Source organism: Balaenoptera ricei, chromosome 20, assembly GCF_028023285.1.
Source record: "Balaenoptera ricei isolate mBalRic1 chromosome 20, mBalRic1.hap2, whole genome shotgun sequence".
NCBI lineage: Eukaryota > Metazoa > Chordata > Mammalia > Artiodactyla > Balaenopteridae > Balaenoptera > Balaenoptera ricei.
In genome coordinates this window covers 409,568-429,255 of record NC_082658.1, presented here as the reverse complement: position 1 = coordinate 429,255, position 19,688 = coordinate 409,568, and the positions used below count along the sequence as shown (strand labels likewise).

General features: G+C 54.6%; 1 protein-coding gene across 2 annotated transcripts; it reads left to right on the top strand.

The window, feature by feature from the left end:
- Window positions 1-6,784: 6,784 nt before the first annotated feature.
- On the top strand, window positions 6,785-18,033 carry CACNG1 (calcium voltage-gated channel auxiliary subunit gamma 1). 2 transcript variants are annotated; one of them, XM_059907046.1, is made up of 5 exons: window positions 6,785-7,180; window positions 13,562-13,630; window positions 15,581-15,655; window positions 16,789-16,926; window positions 17,355-18,033. In XM_059907046.1, exons 1-5 carry the CDS (start codon window positions 6,946-6,948, stop codon window positions 17,579-17,581), a joined length of 744 nt encoding a protein of 247 aa, XP_059763029.1. In that variant the 5' UTR covers window positions 6,785-6,945; the 3' UTR covers window positions 17,582-18,033. The 2 variants fall into 2 exon arrangements, with proteins under 2 accessions (XP_059763029.1, XP_059763030.1); XM_059907047.1 differs by lacking the exon at window positions 13,562-13,630 and having other exon boundaries at window positions 6,794-7,180.
- Window positions 18,034-19,688: the final 1,655 nt, after the last annotated feature.

Sequence of the window (19,688 nt, the reverse complement as noted above, 5' to 3'; positions counted from 1 at the left end):
GACTTCACATGATGAACTTCTGGCCCAGCTTTATCCCAGCAGCTGGTGAGAAGACCAGGCTCCTCGTCCACCGCCAAACACAGTCAGGATCTTGTCTGCGTACGCACGGGGGGTCTGGGCTGTGGCGATCGTGGCCTTCCTCCTCCACTCCCTGCCAGGAGGCTGTCTTCACACTGAGTGCTTCTTGGAAAGCTGGGGCTGCTTCTTTCAATTACAAAACCTCATTCCTTCCAGTCACTGAGTGTATTAGCTAGTAAGGCTATGTAACAAATGACACCAACACTCAGTGCTCTTAAACAACCATGAAATACGGTCACAGAATCTTATCTCTGCTTGACAGAGGCAGGGTCAGGCTAGCTTAGCTCTGCTCCTGTGCCTGGGGCCTCGGCTGGAAGACTCGGTGCCCGATGGTGGGGGCTGGAATCATCTCAGGCCGCTCGGCTCACAGGCTGCCCAGCCCCATCCTCAGTCCCAAGAGGTGTGGGGCTGGAAAGGGAGAAGGGAGATCTGAGGGACCTTAGGATCCAGAGGAAGCTGGGGGGCAGATACACCTGATTCAGACACTTTTAAACTTGCAGCTCCCAACGAAACTGCCGATGCAACCTCAGGAACAGAAGCCTGCGATCAGAGGAGGTTATGAACTCATGTCCCTGGACTTCTAACTGCAGGAGAGGAGAGTGGGGGGATGCTGACAGCTCCAGACCATCGCTCCTCCACCCTCCTGGGGAAGAGCCTTCTCAGAGGGCCTGGGCAGACCCCGCGAGCGCTTTCTCACCACTGTCACCTCCTGAACGCCCTCCCGGCTTCTCCTTCACACCATCAGAGGCTTCAGCTCTGGCGCGAGGCCTCCTCTGCAGCCCAAGTCCTGCCACGTCAACGTCCACGGGGCCAACACTCCGACTCCTGGCCTCTCAGCTCTCCGGCCTGCGCACCTCCAGGGACCACCTGACCTTGTCGTGTCCACTCACCTTCATCCCCAGCCTGGATCTCACCATCTCCCCTGACGGTCCCCCCCGCCGGATCATCGGGGCCCCCATCCTCCTCTGACCACAGCTTCCACTGCGCCCAGTTCCTTTGCCCATCCCCCCACTATACCCGCTTTGCAACCTCACCAAGCCCTTCAGGGTCTTGACCTCTCCATTTTCTCCCAACACGGTGACATTTCCAGGTCGCAGGGTGACCCTAACCATGACCTAACCAATCCTAACCAGACCTGACAAATCATCCTTTAAACCCACGCTTGCCCTCAGTTCCCTCGGCCTCTTCCTTCTAGTTTTTCCCCCTAGAAGAGCCGCAGCCCTCCTTCAGTGTCACCTCCCACCTTCTCCATCCCTGCACCTGAGCTGCAACGCGATGCCAGAAAAAATCAAGGAAATCATAAGTCAGTGCGTGTGGCACACAGAATAGTGGCCCCCAAAGATGTCCGAGTCCTAATCCCTGGAACCTGCGACTATGTCACCTTACGTGGCAAAAGGGACTCTGCAGATGTGATTGAATTATGGATCTTGAGACAGGGAGATTGTCCTGGATTATCTGGGTGGACCCCACATGATCACAAGGGTCCATTTAAGGGAAAGAGGGATGCAGGAGAGTCAGAGAAGGGGATGTGATGATGGAAGCAGAGGTCGAGCGATGCGATCTCTGAGTTTGCAGACGGGAGAAGTCTGGGCCCCTGGACAGAGGCAGAGACCGTTCTTGGCTCACAGGTTAGAACTGGGGACGGCAGGCCTGAGGCGACAGAAGGTCCACGCTGAACCTTGCAGGGAGGGAGATGAAGCTGCGAAAAGAGGTTGAGACAGCAGGGTGGCACCTTGTTTTATAGTCTTGTAGGACATACACCCAAGGCCATTTCTCAGCCTAACGAAGCCTGAGCTCAAAATCAGATCAACACGTTTCTGAAGAGGGTTCCCCCACCCAGGTGTGCCCTGGTCCCGGCTCCAAATGAGGCCCCCTTCTGGGAGGTGTTTCCTTCCCTCAATTATGTCTGGTCCTTCTTGGAAAAAGAGCAGTCTTTTGGGGCAAATGGAAGCTGGTTCCTCTGGACGAGTGAAGTGCAGCCAACTCCCGATGGGCTGAGTGCGGCATCTCTATCTGAAGAATGTCTGCGGAAAATGTCGGCTCTCCCTCGTGCACTTGATCACACAGGTGGCAGTGGTGCCCTCCTGGGCTGTCCCTCAGCACCTGGCAGCACATTAGCCTCTGGTCCAAGCTGTACTGGGTTAGCCCGGGCTGCCATTTCTTATGCCCCTGTGGCCATGGAAACGTCCTTTGGCTCATCTAGTGGAGGCAGTTATCTGAGCTTCTGTGCCCTTCCTTCAGCCCATCTGTCCATCCATCCATCCGTCATTCAACCAACCTTTATGAAGAGCCAACCCTGGGCTCAAATCCAGGGGGTTCTCTGAGGGAACCCAGAATGAGTACATAATATAGTCTCCAGAAGCTTACAGCCCATCAGAGAAAGCTGATTCATCTGTAGTCTATAAGCAACAGTCGTAGCAATAACCAAGCTGGACAAACTGCCAACGACATCAGTCGGCTCAGGCTGCCGTGACAGAACGAACGCCTTAAAGAACAAAATGTGTTTTCTCACAGCTCTGGAGGCTGGAAGCCCTAGATCATGGTGCCGCACGGCTGGGTTCTGGTAAGAGCCCTCTTCCGGGCTTTTTTGCCTTCTCGCGAAGTCCTCCTGTGGCAGAGGAGAAGAAACAGCAAGTTCTTTGGCGTCTGTCCTTATAATCCGTCACGGGCGCCCCACCCTCGTGACCTCATCGAAACCTAAATACCTCCTGAAGGTCCCACCTCCCAATACCATCCGGTTGGGGTTTGGGCTTCAACGTACGCATTTAAGGGGGACCTAATTCGGTACGTAGCATCTACCGCGGGCTGAGCTGCTGAAGTGCATTATCTCAAGTCCTAGAGGAAAAGGCGTTTAGAGGTTAACTGGCTGAAAGCCACGCAGCTGGAGGCCGGCAGGGCAGGGCTCCGACCCTGCAGCTGGCTGGCTCCCGCACCCACAGGCCAGTCCCCGGGGAAGGGTAGGGCCTTAGCGGAGGCTGCTGGCGTGGCCCAGCTCCGGCCTCCACGGAGGCCCCCACCCGGCCCAGCGCGGCCTGGGGAGCAGAGCAGACAGCCTGGCTTCTCGGAGGGGCCTGCGGTGCTGCTGTGGCCGAGGCTGAGTGCGCCTGCGGGCCAGGCCCCCCGAGGGCGCTCTCGGAGACCTCGGGGGGCTCCCGGCGCTGGTAAGCTTAGGGTGCCACTCCCACCACACCAGGAAATGTGCTTCTTCCTGGATGGTCAGTCCTAAAGCTCCAGCATCTACTTCTTGCTCTTCACCTGCTGCTGGGCTGGGGTCCCTGGCACACCGCGGGTCCGCATCAGGCTACCCAGCGCCCCCTGAGACCCCGGCCGCCTGGGCCCTGGAGCCGGGCCCACAGGGGCGATGCCAGGGGCCTGAGGCCGCGCGTCACGTGCCAACTTCCAAGAGTGCTCTCGGAGGCAGCTGCCTGAAGGCACGCGGGCACTCTCTGAGCTGAAGCGAGCCGTGACAGGTGCCGGCAGGTCACTGGGCTGTGACGGGTGTGGGGGATGCGGGCAGGGGGAGGAGGGGGCAGAGGTGAGGAAGGTTCAGAGAGACGCTGTCGGGAGATTACAGCTTGGATGAGGGGCTGGTGTGTGATGCAGAGGTTCAGGCCGGTCTGTGGCTGGAGCCCCGAGGTCTCCGCCCTGTGCTTGTTCACAGGGGTCCTGGTCTGTGACGTCCTGTCTCTAGGCCACAGGTTCCTTAATCAGTCACAACGGGGTTCAGGACACGGTGCCCCAAGATATGGTACCTTGGCATACCGCACATTTAAACTGAAGGAATTGGAGAAAAGGCAGGTGCAGAAGGCCTCTCTGACCCTCCCCTGAAGCAGGTCGTGAGACACTCACGTGAGAGGTGCCCTCCTTATGCCCAGAAGAAAGGAGCAGATGTCCCACAAATGCAGAGGAGCATCTGAATGAACAGACCTTGCTTCCCACCCCCACCAGTTTCCTGCCCTTCGCTCAATCCTTTTGTCCTGTTGTATGTCCCACTCTTTTTTAAAAAATATTTATTTATTTACTTATTTATTTATGGCTGTGTTGGGTCTTAGTTGCGGTGTGCGGGCTTCTCTCTAGTTGTGGTGCATGGGCTCCAGGGCGCGTGGGCTCTGTAGTTGTGGCGCGCGGGCTTAGCTGCCCCGCGGCATGTGGGATCTTAGTTCCCCGACCAGGGATCGAACCTGCATTGGAAGGCGGATTCTTTACCGCTGGACCACCAGGGAAGTCCCTGTACCTACTCTTCATCACACACAGCACGCATTAAAACACTCAGGTTTAAACTGTGAACAGCGTTTGTCTCTGGATGAGGAAAGGGGTATTACAGATGAGGAATACAAAAAGAGCAAGTATCTCTTTTCTTCTCCATATACATGTATGTGGTTGCATTTTTATAATGAACATGTTTTCATTCAGGGAAAAAAAATTATTACAATAAATACACTACTCAAAAAGAAAAGGCTCAAGTTTAACAGTTTCTTTAGGTCTTCATGTTTTACAAAGACTCCTGTGCCACATAAAACTTACATTAGGACTTCCCTGGGGGCACAGGGGTTAAGAATCCACCTGCCAATGCAGGGGACACGGGTTCGAGCCCTGGTCCGGGAAGATCCCACATGCTGCGGAGCAGCTGGGCCCATGCGCCACAACTACTGAGCCTGCGCTCTAGAGCCAGTGAGCCACAACTACTGAGCCCACGAGCCACAACAACTGAAGCCCATGAGCCGCAACTACTGAAGCCCGCGCGCCTAGAGCCCGTGCTCTGCAACAAGAGAAGCCACCGCAATGAGAAGCCCACGCACCGCAATGCAGAGTAGCCCCCGCTCGCCGCAACTAGAGAAAGCCCGCGCACAGCAACAAAGACCCAACACAGCCAAAAATAAATTAATTAATTTTAAAAACCCCATTAATTTGCATGCTTTTCTCTTGTCAATTTGTCTTTCGTTAGGGCAGAGGACAAAGATATTTTTCCTCCCCTACAGTCAGAATAGATCTCAAAAGTTCCTCCCAGCTCCAACCACTGGTTAAGAGTTTGGGCTCTGGGTTCTGAGACCTGGCTTCACCATTTACCTGCTGTGTGACCTTGGACAAGTTACTTCATGTCTCTGAGCGTCTGGGTCCTTATCTGTAAAATGGGAGTGATAGTTGTCTTCACCTCATGGACTGGTGTGAAGATTAACTGCAGTGGTATGGTAAGGCTTAGCGGAGGGCCTGGTAGGTAGTAAGCACTCACTGAGGCTGAGCTCTCACTGTGACCAGCATTGTTATTAGCAGTCTGTGACCTCGCGGCTGGATCCCTGGATGTTCCTCCTCACACAGGCAGTCTTTCTGTAAGCTGTGTCAACCAGAGGCCAGGATTTTAGAGGTCAAACCCCTGCCCAGCTCAGGGGTCTCTTCCTGGCCGTGCATCAGCTTCTTGGATACACCCCAAAAGAGGCCCCTGGTGACCTGAGAAAGGAGGTGCAGAAGCCCGGGAGGGCTGTAGGGGCTCCAGCCTGGAGTGCCGGCCCTGGGGTGGGGGGGGTGTGGGCAGGCGGTCCCCAAACCCCACGTGTCCTCTGTGGCAGCACACGCCCCTTAGCCTCTTAATAGTCACCTGTAAATCGACCTACTTCTGCTCTTCCTACTTAAGTGTATTTATTTTGTAAATGACAATGTAACTGGAAAATCTTTATTACCTGCCATTAATAGAAGGTGCAACTAAAAGGGTACAGTGCCAACAGCACCACAGTCAAATCCAGCTGGGTTTTTTTTTTTTTTTTTTTTTAACTTTGGGTTTGTTTATTTATTTATTTATTTATTTTTGGCTGTGTTGGGTCTTCGTTTCTGTACGAGGGCTTTCTCTAGTTGCGGCGAGCGGGGGCCACTCTTCATTGCGGTGCACAGGCCTCTCGTTATCGCGGCCTCTCTTGTTGCGGAGCACAGGCTCCAGACGCGCAGGCTCAGTAATTGTGGCTCACGGGCCTAGTTGCTCTGCGGCACGTGGGATCCTCCCAGACCAGGGCTCGAACCCGCGTCCCCTGCATTGGCAGGCGGATTCTCAACCACTGCGCCACCAGGGAAGCCCCCAGCTGGGTTTTTTGTCCTCTCTAGGCTAGTCTTGGATTTACAAGCATCAGAAAGGTGTTAAAGACTTACTAACCCCAGACAGAGCTTTTCTTCTAGACCTCACTGGGGGATGGAAAGAGAATTGATAAGGAAATAGTGCGAGCTGATGCGAGGCTCCGGAGCCACCGGAGGTCCTCCTGCCGTTTGGGGTGTGGTGGGGTTCAGGGCTGGAGCGCCCGCCTGGGCGGTGGGCTCCAGAGGCCCCGGGCAGGGCAGCCCCGACGCGTCCCTCGGCAGGCTCCCCCCAGACCCCGGGACGAGGGCCCATTCACGAGGGCCCATTCACGCCCCCGCCACCCGTGACCGGCCCGCCCGGTGCAAGGACAGAGGCTACGCAGTCTGCGCCCCCCGGGGTCCTTTCAGGCCCAGAAGGAAGACGCTCGCACAGCCGGCCCGGCTGCCTGCCCCTCGCCCCTCCCAGCTCAGGTCCCCCGAGGAGAGTCCTGCAGTCACGCCAGCGCCGTCCCCCCCCCCCCGCCACCCCCCCAGCGTGCTTCTGGCTCCAGGAGCGAAGACGGCCCTGAAACCCGAGGAGCAGCCGTCCTGGGCCAGGCGCCGGGATGGGCATTAATAGAAGCCTCCTCAGGCCGCTGACACGTCTGGGCAGCTGCTCGGCCCGTCCAGCGCCCCCCCGCCCACGGCCGGCCCCCTCCGGCCCCGCCGGACACACTGAACAGCTGCGGCCGCCCCGGCCCGACCGCCACCTGCCCGGGAGGACGCGGCCGCCGGACCTGCCCCAGCGCCCGCCGCTCCGCGCCCGCCATGCCGCAGACCGAGGCCCTGAAGGTCCGCCTGACCCTCCTCTGCGTGCTGGCGGGCATCGTGCTGGCGCTGGTGGCCGTGGTGACCGACCACTGGGCCGTGCTGAGCCCCCACGTGGAGCACCGCAACGCCAGCTGCCAGGCGGCGCACTTCGGCCTCTGGCGGATTTGCACCAAGCGGATCGTGCCGGGCGACGGCAGGGACAGGAGCTGCGGACCCATCACCCTGCCTGGGGGTAACGTACCCTCCCCAGCCCCCCTCCTGCCCGTCCGGGTCCGTCCCGGGAAAGCCGCGCGCCCGTGGGCCCGGGGGCGCGAGCTGGGCGGCGCGCGGTTCAGTCGGTGGCCCGCGGCGGCCCGGCAGCGAGGGCGTCCGGCCCCAGCTGTTTGCGTCCGGCTGGGGCTCGGGGCTCGGCGCCCAGAGCGGAGGTCTGGACGGGCGGGCAGAGGCTCAGCAAAGAAACCAGACTAGGGCTCCGGGTGCACCAGGCCCCACCCTCTCCCTGCAGACACAGGCCCCTGTCCTCGGGTGAAAGGGACCCCCGGCGCGGGGGAGGGGGGCGGTTCATTCTCCAGCCTCCAGGCTGCGGTGTAGACAGGATCGGCCACAGAACTTACAGGGCCCTGTGCAAAATGAAAATGCAGGACTCCTTGTCACGATTATTAAGAATGTCAAGACGGCAAGAGCACGAAACCAAGCGGGAGTCCCTCCTGAGCACAGCTCGCATGTTTGTGCGGCAGGACCGGGCTGTGGACCAGCCACCTGCCTTTTTGCCAGAACTGTGGGTCCTCCTGCACATCTTCCCTGACCCAGGGCCCCTTCAGAATTAGAAAGTGTTTCCTTCCACTGTGATTTAGATGCCGTCCTCGATTTCCTACCGTGTGAGCGAAGCACACATTGAAGGAGAGCTCTTTGTCCAGAGCACCTGGTATGAGGGTGGCTAGTCTGTTCCGCAGACGTGGAGCCCTCCCCATGCATAGCAAACAGAGTGGGTGCTGAGGACAGAGGCTTGTGCAGGGAATCGGAGGCCACGACCCCCAAAGGACTATGGGGCTTCACAAAGCCCATCACAGCCTCTGCTTCTTCCTATAAAACACGGATCTTGGGCTCAGCAACATAAAGTCCCTTCCAGTGCTTACAGCTGTCACTCCAAGGTGACAGTGGACCAGGGTGAGTGAAGCATCCCACCTGGTTTTCAGAATTATGCCCTCTGTTATCAGACGGGCTGTTCCTTGAGCCCTTACCTTCAAGAAAGTCACTGCTAAGTCCCCAAAGATCTTGCAGTCCATGTGGGGAGGAAGGTGCCCAAACCCCTTTCCGCCACTTCGCTCCTTCCTCTTCCTTCCCCTCCTGCTGGCTCCAGGAAACCCCTGCCCTGCTCGCTCCTACTGGACACCCGGAAGACTCATAAACACCCAGCTGTCTTGGAAACACCAAGTCCCAGGCCTGAGGGCTTTAACAGGCACAGACATGTGCTTGAAGGGTATCACGTAGCCCAGATGCCCACGCCCCTCAGCCACTGCTGAGCACACCCATAAACAGGTGCCTCATCCAGCCAACTCCCCTGTGCAGGGCAGGGCAGGGCAGGGCAGAGTCTCCAGGGACCATGCATGGGAACGCACTGTTAAGGTCCTGTCCACCTGTCCTTGGCGCCAGGCTTTTAAAGCCTGGTGAGTTTACAGAGCAGGAGAAGAGAGAGGTGAGGTGAGTCTATACAAGGAGACAGGCGGGAGGGAGGCGAGTGGACCAGCCACAGGGGACGAGCCAGCATGGTTTGGCCTTGAGCCTGAGCAGACTCTATCTCCAGGCTGTCTTATCCTGGTCCATAATCATACCTTCCATACTTGTGAGCACTGCCTTACCCCCAACAAGCTTCCGAAGTGTATTCCTGCCTTCTTCCCTCCTTTCTCTGCAAGTGGACATCTTTTTCCTTCCCCACCCATCCTTCCTGTGCTCTGTTGGATCACTCTTTTCCAGAGGGAGGAACAGAGTTCATTTGTGTTCTCTCATTTATTAACAACAACATCAACAACTGCAAATACAAACCTAGCACTGTCTGCCAAACATTTTCTTTTTCTAAATATTTTATTTATTTATTTTTGCCAGCATTGGGTCTTAGTTGTGGCACATGGGGTCTTAGTTGTGGCACATGGGGTCTTTGCTGTGGCAAGCAGGCTCTCTAGTTGTGGCGTGCAGGCTCCAGAGCACGTGGGCTCTGTAGTTTGCGGCACATGGGCTCTCTAGTTGAGGCGCGAGGGCTCAGTAGTTGCAGCACGTGGGCTTAGTTGCCCCGCGGCATGTGGGATCTTAGTTCCCCGACCAGGGATCCAACCTGTGTCCCCTGAATTGGAAGGCAGATTCTCAACCACTGGACCACCAGGGAAGTCCCCCAAACATTGTTTTTTTAAGTGCCTCACATATATTAACTTTGGATGACATCAGAAAAAATGACAGAGTAAGAACCTCTAAAAATCCTCTTCTCCATAAAAACAATGAGAAGATTAGCCAAAATGGTCAGAATAAACTTTTTCAGAACTCTAGAAATTAACCAGTCTTGCAGCAATCCAGCAAGTGCTTATTCGAGAAAAACTGGTGAATCTCAGTGGGAACAATGAGCTTTGTGGTGTCTTAACGCGCACTATTCCTGTTCTCCCCTCCCCGACTCTGTCATAGCCGTGAAAACCAACAGCTGTGTGAGAAAAGAAAGAAAGAGAGAGAGAGAGAGAGGGAGGGAGGAAGGAAGGAGGAAAGGAAGGAAGGAAGGAAGGAAGGGAAGGGAGGGAGGGAGGGAAAGAAAAAAAAAGAGTAAGGCAGAAATGTAGGCTATTTAGCTGAGTGCTTGGTCCTCTGCTTAGCACAAAGCACCTCAGTAAACACTGGGAGATGTGTTGGTTCCAAGCATTTTAGGAAATCTCTGTGAGCTGACCACCAAACTAATTGAGCAGAGGAGATTTCAGTGGCCGTACGTGAATACAGACTTCACAAAATTAATTCAGAAATATCACTTAACAAGCAACAGTAACCAACAGCCACAGGAGCAAACCCTGGGGAAGAGTGGACATCTAATTTCCAGAGTTGCTACATTTATTATATTGTTTAAAATGTTGAGTTTTAAATTTTAAATTAAAAAAATTACAAGGCACACAAAGAACTAAAAAAGCATGGCGCATACATGGGGTGGGGGTCAGGATGGGGGATGCAGCCAATAGATCCTTAAGGAGGCCCAGATATTGGACTTACTAGATAAAGATTTTAAATCAGCTATTTTAGATACAAAGAACTGAAAGAAACCATGTTTAAAGAACTAAAATGAAGATGAGAATGATATCTCATGAAATAGAGAATATCAATAAAGAGATATAAACGATTTTTAAAAGACCCAAGAGAAATTCTGGAGTTTTGAAGTACAACAGTTGAAATGAAAAATTCACTAGAGGGGTTATATAGCAGATAGAAGAAAAAAAACCAGTGAACCTGAAGATAGGTCAGTTGAGACTAGCTAGTCTAAGGAACAGACAGGAAAAAAAAATGAAGAAAAATGAACAGAACCTCAGAGACCTGTGGGACAGTATCAAATGTATTAACATATGCATAATAGCAGTCTCAGAAAAAGAGGAGAGAGGGAGAGAGGTGGGGGCAGGGGAGGAGCAGGAAGGTTATGTGAAAAATAATGGCTGAAAATTTCCCAAATTTGATGAAAAACAAATCTACAAATTAATCTACAAATTCATGAAGCTTAATGAACTCCAAGCAGGATAAATTCATACCTAGGCACATCATAATCAAACCATTGAAAGATAAAGTCAGAGAATTTTGTAAGCAACAAGAGGAAGCAACTCATCACATACAAGAAATTCTTAGTAAGATTAAACAGCTTATTTTTGCTAGAAACCATGGAGGCCGGAAGGCAGTGGGATGACAGATGATGATGGATAGATAGATACATAGATAGATAGATGATAGATAGATAGATGATAGATAGATAGATAGATGACAGTAATCAGGGTCATCAAATCCTCACAAAATCCTTTACAAGGTGATACTATTATCATCATCCAATCTTACAGATAAACAAGGGACTAAGAAGTTGAGCGATTTGACCAAGGTCACACAGTTACCATGGCAGAGCAGCCAGGACTCTCCTAAAGTTCACCTTAGTTGCTACATTATACTACTTATTACAACAACCCGGTGAGGAGGCAGGAGGTTCCCATTCTACGCGTGAGAAAACTGAGGCTCAGAGCGGCCTTCCCGAGGCTAAAGTCTCAAATCCAGAGTCTCTTTGCTCTCCAGTCCCTCCCCACACCCTCCACGGCACATACAAACACCATATTCCCAAAAGCTGCTGACCCAAGCAAACACATGAGAGACCAACTTTGACATGACGTGATTTAGAGGAAGCTGCATCGAGAGCTGGTGAAATAGAGGAAGCTTTTCAAGGTCCCACTCAGTCATAGAAAGCTGGAGGCTCTGAGGACACAAATTGTCTAATTTGGGTTTTCCACTGACCACGAGTCTTAGAAGGACTGCCACGCACCACATCAGCATCTGAGGTCAATTCCAATGTCTCCAGAACGAGAGCAGGGGCTTCCCAGTTGTCAGAAGAGGCTGCTAGTCTGAAAGCCCAAATGAATCCTCAGAAAGGTCATCCCTTGCCCTTGGGCTGCGTGGAATGTTGTTTCTTTTCAGACTCTGCCTCTTTAGCACAAGGCAGCAGCAGTGCCCAGTTTCTCTAGTGGCCCATCTTCTCTTCTAGTACGTGGGGCAGGACTGGAGCCAAATGAAAGAACATGACACTACTGACTTCAAGAATCTCAGAGGCTCCCTTTCCCATCCGCAGGAGCCCATACTGGAGACTGGTCATAACTAGACTTCTCCCCCATACAACAGCAATGCTCTGAAGCTCTGGGGTCAGGTCTTGAGGATTTCTCCAGCCCCTTTCAATCAGAGGGATGGGGAAACACAGAGCACAGAGAAACCACTATCGGGAGAATCAAGCACTGCTTTTACCAAAAGGGTGAAGATAACCCTGGCATTGATGCAAGTAACAAGTGGGTGAAACATTTCTTCTGACCCTCAGAGCACTCGTTCCCTTGGTTTTGTGCAAATCAACAAGGTTTTTTTTTTTTTTTTTAATATAAAAGTCTGCATCAACGAGCATTGGGTTGATACATTCTCAGTGATAACCCAGAGGCATCCCCTAATCATACAAGCTGTGCCAACTATCAGAGAAAGATCTATATTAACTCAAGTTCAGCTTGGAGTTAAATGTGCCTTCTGTTCTAGTTCTTTGAAATTGGCACAGATATGGTTCTGCATAGATAGTCCCTCCCTTAATCAGAATCTTTGGTTAGCCGAGTATTCCAACCCCAATAACTGATTTACGACATTTTTTTTAAGGAATAATCCACTTAAAGTTTTTAGATCACTGAGTCTTATGACTGTTCATGGTAGAAACACAGAAAAAAAGAAATACAAATATTAAAATCACTGTGAGCCATTTGCAGAGACAAGGAGGCTGCAGGAGCCTCGGAGCTGCTAATTATGGCCCCAGGTCACCACCCCGGCCTTGGTGTCTCCGCCAACCTGGTCCAAAGCCCTTGCTCCCTCTGCCCAGTGAAGGGGCTGGAGCCCATCAAGGCAAAGCTGCAGGTCCTGAGCAAGTGGGAGGTAGGCCGGGGGCACGGGGTAGAGGGACGTCAGCGAGGCAGAGGCGAGAAGGCTCATAGACTGCACGCAGTCTCTCCCTCCCACCCGCTACCCACGCGGGGCCCGTCTCAAATGTCCTTCCTTTTCAAGTTGCCCTTGATGCGGTTCACCCAGACAGCACCCAGGCTAAGGGCGGGGGCGGGGACTGCCCATCCCAGCAGGACCGTGGGCAGTTCTTGAGTGACACTGGCAGGTGCCCGAGCTGATTAACCCGAACGGGACCACAAAGGGGCCGTGGCCTCCAACGGGCAGCCACGGGCCCTGCAGCGGACGCTTCTCCTGGTCAGCGCAGAGGCCGCTGGCCTTCCTCGTGTGCTAAGTGCAAGAGAGCAGACGGGGTTGGCTCGCCCCTCCTCAAGCCCGAGGACCAGCCACATCAGAGAGAAGCGGAGGCTTCCAGGTGCCCTGCGTGGGTGCCCCCCAGCGCCCATGTGAGAGAGCACTGGAGAGAGGAGGGGAGGGAGGGGAAGACTGAACCTGGGCCCACGTCCCCACCCCTGAATCTGCAGGGTGGCTCCCCCAGGAGCCTGGTGTCTGTCTCGGGGGGGCCGACACCCTGAACTCTACCTGTGCAAGAGGAGCCTTGGCAACGGGGACCTGCCAGACAGCTGGGCCTTGGCCGGGCTCTCGATGGGCCTTTCGTGCCGAACACTGTTCACTTGGCTTGTGCGTCGTCAGGGAGGGAACTGACCGTGAAACACACTTGAATTCAGTCAGTTCTTTTCAGACGGTTTTCAATGACGACCGAGATTGGCCCTTAAAGAAGGAAACAGAAGTTTTCCTCTGTCCAGAGGGAGACACGAGGAGACCTGTGACTCCGCACGAGCCATTTTGAAGCAGGGATTCAAGAGAATCTATCGCTAATAATCTAACAAATATAAGAGGGTTCCATTTTGCTTTAAAATAGCACCAGAAGCTGCAAGAGAGAAAAGCACAGCATCAATCCCGAATCACCAGTGGCAGTCACACACCCCAGGTAACTCAGCTCAAAAGGAAAGTGATTTAAATATAGAAGCTCAAAGAAAAGGCTGTTTACCTCATGGAACATTTACTGCTGCTAAACTGGGCTCCATCTCCCGGGGTCACTCTCTTCCTGGGCTTAGGGGAGCAGCAGTGACCCTGACATTGGGGGAGGGGGAATGGGAGGCCACAGGCTTCAGTGGAGCAAGATTATACAGGTCAGGCAGACGGAAGCCTGGACCCCAGTGAAAGCTATGACTTCGCAAATCTCAGGTTTGTTTCCAAAAGAAGCTAGGCATCAAACACCTGGTGATCATTTGAATGTAGGTAAAGAAATGGATGCACAAACTAGATGCCATATAGACTAGGAGCAGAGATGTTTTTCTATTGAGGTTCAAGGATCCACAGGAAAAAGAATTCAATGAAGGGCCTCACAGAAGTAAAAAGCAACCTATGGGCTTCCCTGGTGGCGCAGTGGTTCAGAGTCTGCCTGCCAATGCAGGGGACACGGGTTCGAGCCCTGGTCTGGGAGGATCCCGCATGCCGCGGAGCGACTAGGCCCGTGAGCCACAACTACTGAGCCTGCGCGTCTGGAGCCTGTGCTCCGCAACAAGAGAGGCCACGATAGTGAGAGGCCCGCGCACTGTGATGAAGAGTGGCCCCCGCTTGCCGCAACTGGAGAAAGCCCTCGCACAGAAACAAAGACCCAACACAGCCAAAAATAAATAAATAAATAAAATTTTTAAAAAAATGCCAACATTGCCATCAAGTTTCCTTTAAAAAAAAAAAAGCAACCTAATTTAGTTTTTTTTTTTTAAAGAAACAAAATAGTATAAGATAACCCATTCATCTACTTCCTAAATCAAGAGTATAGAATAGTAAACTGTATTCAATAAGCAATAAGACTATCCTTTGATTTTACAGTATATCTAGTCATAAGAGAGATTAAAGGAGAAGAACGGAAGAGAAATTATATTGAAAATCAGTGTGAATTTCTTTGTTCTGAGTTCTTCCTCTGCCCCCTATCAAATCCAGATTTTTGGTCCTACTGCCAGCACAGATCTTCTATGGCTTTTCTGACACTAATCAGGTGGGCCAAGCAGCTCACCTGGGGAGGTCTTATCTGGGCTGTTTCTATGGCCACAGGCATTGAGGGCCTAATGAAATGAGCTTTTGATCACGTTTGGCCCTCAATTAGAGGTTCTCTGCCCTTCACCCAAGTCCATATAGATGGCCTACTCAGAAAAGCCCTTTGAAGGGCATTTTAAGGGGCTGCGAGCCAGGCTTCTAAACCTGGCTGAACATCAGAATCTCCTGGAAAGTTCTTGAAAAACACTTTGCTTCCCAGGTCACACCCAGTGCCTCAGGTGGGCCTGGATGCAGATAAGAAACCCAGCCCTAGACTGGATGTGAACCAGGGTTTCTCAACCTCACCACTACTGACATTTGGGGCCTGTAATTCTATGTCGTAGGGGGCTGTCCTGTACATGGTAGGACGTTCAGCACATCCCGGGCCTCTACCCACCAGATGCCGGTAGCAGCCCTGCCCAGTTGTGACATAAAAATGTCTCCAGGCACTGCCCAGTGTCCTCTGGGGGCAGCATCAGCCCTGGCTGAGAACCACTGTTTGGCCCTGGGTTGACCACGGGTCCTGTACCCCCTAACAGATGACTTGAGCTCTGGGCCTCAGTTTCCCTGTCTGCCTAATGGGCTCAGTACCCCAGTGCTCTCTGCCCCCTGGACTCAATCAGCCTCAGCTCCCTGATGATCTCCCAGCCTCTAATGCAACCCCCTTTCCTACCAACGTTTTGGTCTCAGGGTTGGTGAAAGATGTTTGTTTCAGCCCAGAGTCAGGGTTTGGGGAGCAGAAGCCCCCTGGGGGACGGCACTCGCCCTCTCTCGGCTGAGCTCCTGCCCCGGCTGCAGCCCTTTCTCTCAACTCATAGCCCGTCTCCCTCCTTTGCAGAGAAAAACTGTTCCTACTTCAGGCATTTTAACCCAGGCGAGAGCTCGGAGATCTTCGAAGTTACCACTCAGAAAGGTGAGCCCGTGTGGAGAGCAGGGAGGGGAGGAAAAGTGGCTCCCGTCACGCTGCTGAACCGGAAAATCACGGGCGCAAATGCCCCGACTTCCGGGTCTCGATGACAAGCAGCCCCTCCCGATGCGTCTGAGCAGCGGCCTGGTCGCCCTCTGCGCCCCGAGACAGCCTCACCCGCCTCCAGGCACCCTGAGCGTCCTGCATCAGGGCTCGGGCGAGTTTGTGAAAGGGACTTGCCTGGTAGCTCCCAAAGGGCAGAAGGAGTCCACTTGCCCACAGAGCCCAAGGGACGCCACTGTCACAGGAGCTCTGACGATGGAACAAGGACGCAAGATCCCTGTGATGGTCTGAAGGGCTGGCGGCTCAGAGTGAGCGGGGAGTCCCTCTGAGTCCCTCCCTCGCCTATAAGTCACTCCCCGAGAATCAGAGGGTGGTGACTGGGGCAGATGCGTGAGGGCCCCTGAGGCACACGTGCCCTGGGGGCCCTTGTGGGAACCGCTGAGCTCGGAGGCACCCCCTGGACTGAGTAGAGACCTGCATGTGCATGTGTACAGAAGACTGCACGTGGCATGGGTATGCACACACACGCACACGCACACATGCCCACATATGCAAACACGCACACATGCACACACGTGCACACACATGCACAGGTGCACACACTCTGACACACACACACACACGCAGATCCTCTTGGGCACCGAGCTCTGTAACAAGCCGCACTCCGTCATCCTTCCAGAGGCTGCTGGTCAGTCCCAGGACAGACCACACCAGCCTGAGTGCCACCTTCTGCCCTGACACTCGGAGGAAGGGTTCTGCTCCAGAAAGGTCTCCAGCCGCAAATCTCACGCTTCCTTCCGAGGCCTCTGCCCCTGGAGGGAGGAACTTCAGTTTGGTGCCTGACCTGGGAGAAGGAATTAGGTCGTGTGCACGTCCTGGTCCCACCCCTTAGCCACTGTGCGACTCTGAAGGAGTGATTTAACCTCTCGGACCTCAGTTTTCTCACCTGGGAAAAGGGAACAGTAGAATGTGGTGCTGTCACTAACCTGGCTGCGGCACAAGCAGTGGTGACGAAAGGTGCAGGGGATGAGGCCCCCTCTGAGGTCCCGGCATCCCCGCCCTCTCGTGTGCCGCAGAGTACAGCATCTCGGCCGCAGCCATTGCCATCTTCAGCCTGGGCTTCGTCATCGTGGGGACCGCCTGCGCGCTCCTGTCCTTCCGGAAGAAGCGGGATTACCTGCTGAGGCCGGCAGCCATGTTCTTCGCCTTCGCGGGTAGGACGGGGGCTCCCGTCCGGGGGCCGGGTCTGCGGGGATGCTTGGACCCCATTGTCACGCCTACCTGGGGCCCGGGTGGGGACAGATTCCCAGGCTCCACCCAGCGGCGAGCTTGCCCAGGGCTTCAGCCAGGGCCGGTGGGCCGGGAGGGGGCAGATCTCGGCAATCTGTCCATTTCTTACCAAGACTTAAACCTCAAGGCAGGGAGGGTGCTAGTTACTAACAAAACTTTCAGTTAACCTTGAAATAGTGAAACGCAGGAAGGAACGCAAGGCCGCTAAAGGCAAAGGGCGCACTTCTGCGGCTTCCCGATGGGGGCCTCAGTCCCGGGGCCGTTTCACGCCCCCGCGCCTCCCCCGGCGGGGTCTCCACCTGGAAGCCCACGCGGAACCCCAGCGGGGCCCTGAGTCCAGCTCTGCCCCCAGGTCTCTGCATCTTCGTCTCGGTAGAGGTCACACGGCAGTCGGTGAAGCGCATGGTCGACAGCGAGGACACCGCCTGGATCAAGTACTATTACTCCTGGTCCTTCGCCTGCGCCTGCGCGGCCTTCGTCCTCCTCTTCCTAGGCGGCCTCGCCCTCCTGCTCTTCTCCCTGCCGCGGATGCCCCAGAACCCCTGGGAGTCCTGCATGGACGCCGAGCCCGAGCACTAGCCCTCCTGGGCCCCGACCCTCCTCGGGGCTGTCCCCAGCCCAGAACATTCTAGAAGGAGGCGGGAGCGCTACTTCTCCCCGTTCCCCCCCGCCCCTCCCCCCCCCCCCCCCGCCGCCGGCAGCACAGCTGCTCGCCCTGTCTGAGCACTTCTCTGGGCGGTGAACCCAGCAAGTGGCCGTGGTCCAGACCTGCCCCACGCAGGAGGAAGGCAGGTGCACAGGCGCTTGGAGAGGCCCGACCTCCCGCTGGAGTTCCCCGTGGTCCTTGATAAGCCCACCGACTGTCCTCTGTGGCTCGTCTACCTGTTCTGGGTGTTCAGCTGTGTGAATGGCCAGACCCCCTCTCCTTCCTGGTGACCCGCACAGCCCCTCCTTGGCTTCTGGGAGCCCCAACAAGCAGTTTTTAACTGGTTAGACTCTGACTGTGGTTTGAAATAAAACCTCTTCAAAAACTTGCTTTTTCCTTGGCCTTGCATAGAAATTGTTGGGTTCCTGACCACAGCCCAGGGGCCCCGTGACCCAGCAGGGGAAATGAAGGCGTAGCCCCCGGGGATGTTGAGGACTTTTGTGGGGATGAGAGGGACAGAGGGTCTGCTTACCAACGAGACTTAGAGGTTCTGAATTCCAATTCGTAACTCTGGGCCCTGGGGTTGTCTTTGGGAGAAACCAGAGGCGGTCTGACCAGCCACGGGCGTTACAAATAAAGAGGGTTATTTCCAGAGCTGCTGGCATGCCAGGTATCCGAGTGCCAACACAGCACTCCAGCCGCGCAGCTGCAAGGCTCTGATTTCAGACACTGGAGTTTTGTTGCAATGAACATCAGGAAACAGGGCTTTAGCAGCTAGACACGTAGGGCCTCCTGGAGTTTCATAATTTACACCCTTCCGCCTTCAAACCTCACCGTGCTCGGCCAGCCCTCAGAGATGGTGAGTCAGACACGGTGGGCAGAGAGGCCCCCTCCGCCCTTTGCCTTCACCGTGCGCCAGGGGTCCATGTCAAGACCTTCCTTGCAGAGAAGGGTCAGCAAACCACTGGCCGTGGGTCAACCTGGGGCCCGTTGCCTGCTAAGAATGGTTTCTATAGTTTTAAATAGTTAAGAAAAATCGAAAGAAGAAGATTTCGTGATGTGAAAATTTCATGAAATGCAAATTTCAGTGTCCATAAGCAAAGTTTTACCAGAACTGCCAAAGATAAACAAGGCCACAATTAAAGTGGTCAGGGCAGATTTTAATCAGTAAGGCACTGTTGCAACAGGAAGAGTCTGGGATGAATTGAACTCAGCTGTGTGCACAGAGGCGCCCGGGAGCTTTAAAGGGTGAGTGAGGGAGGGGTGAGGAGGGCTCCTCGGGGTCTGAGAAGCCAGAGATCGCGAAGGGCTGGAAGGGGCTGGGCGAACTGGAGATGATCAAAGTTAGGCGCCGACCCTCTCACAGAGGCTGGGAGACAAGGGCCCTGTCCTCAGGTGTTGGCTGGAACAAACAGCAAGCTCTTTAGGCAGCCTTGAATTTTCTCAGGCAGACACTTTAAGGGGGGGCTGGGCTCATCCTAGGGGTGTGGCCTTGAGCTGTTAAAAACTGTGTTAGTATCTGTTCGCGTCTTTCTAGGCCAAGGTGGCTGGAGGGGAGGGCTCGGAGTGGCCTGGCTGGAGTCTGGTCCAGGAGCGAATCCGCCGAGACGCAGCCGCGCCCCCCCCCTCCCCCGATGCTAGTTCCTGCTTCCAGGCCGGGTTAAGACCGGCCCGCAACGTCAGAAATACTTACTGTCCGGTCCTGTTCTGAAGTAACCACTCTCATCAGCCAGCTTATTAACCCCTAGCTGTTCGCCTCTGTAAAGCGAGAGGAAGGAAACTCGATCGTTGTGCTGAGAACAGTTTAAAAGGGAGGAGCAGAGTCCGGGGCGTCTGGGTAGCGACCATGGCGGGGCCGGTGAAGGTCGCCCTCTGACATCTCCGGGGTCCGGGCTGCGCTCGGAGGGGCGGACAGGGCCCAGCCAGCCTGCTTTTGAGTCGGGGAACGTGCACAGGCCCGGTGCGTGGCTGTGAAGCCGAAAGGGTCAAGGAGAGCAGGGGTGACACCAGAGGGTGGGCGCTGCCGAGAAGGGCGGGTGG

Bases quoted from the DNA above. Each gene is read 5' to 3' on its own strand.
- CACNG1 (XM_059907046.1), top strand. From the start codon at position 6,946: ATGCCGCAGACCGAGGCCCTGAAGGTCCGCCTGACCCTCCTCTGCGTG. The intron at 7,181-13,561 runs GTAACGTACCCT...GCTTTAAAATAG, and splicing joins ACCCATCACCCTGCCTGGGG to CACCAGAAGCTGCAAGAGAG. The intron at 15,656-16,788 runs GTGAGCCCGTGT...CGTGTGCCGCAG, and splicing joins CGAAGTTACCACTCAGAAAG to AGTACAGCATCTCGGCCGCA.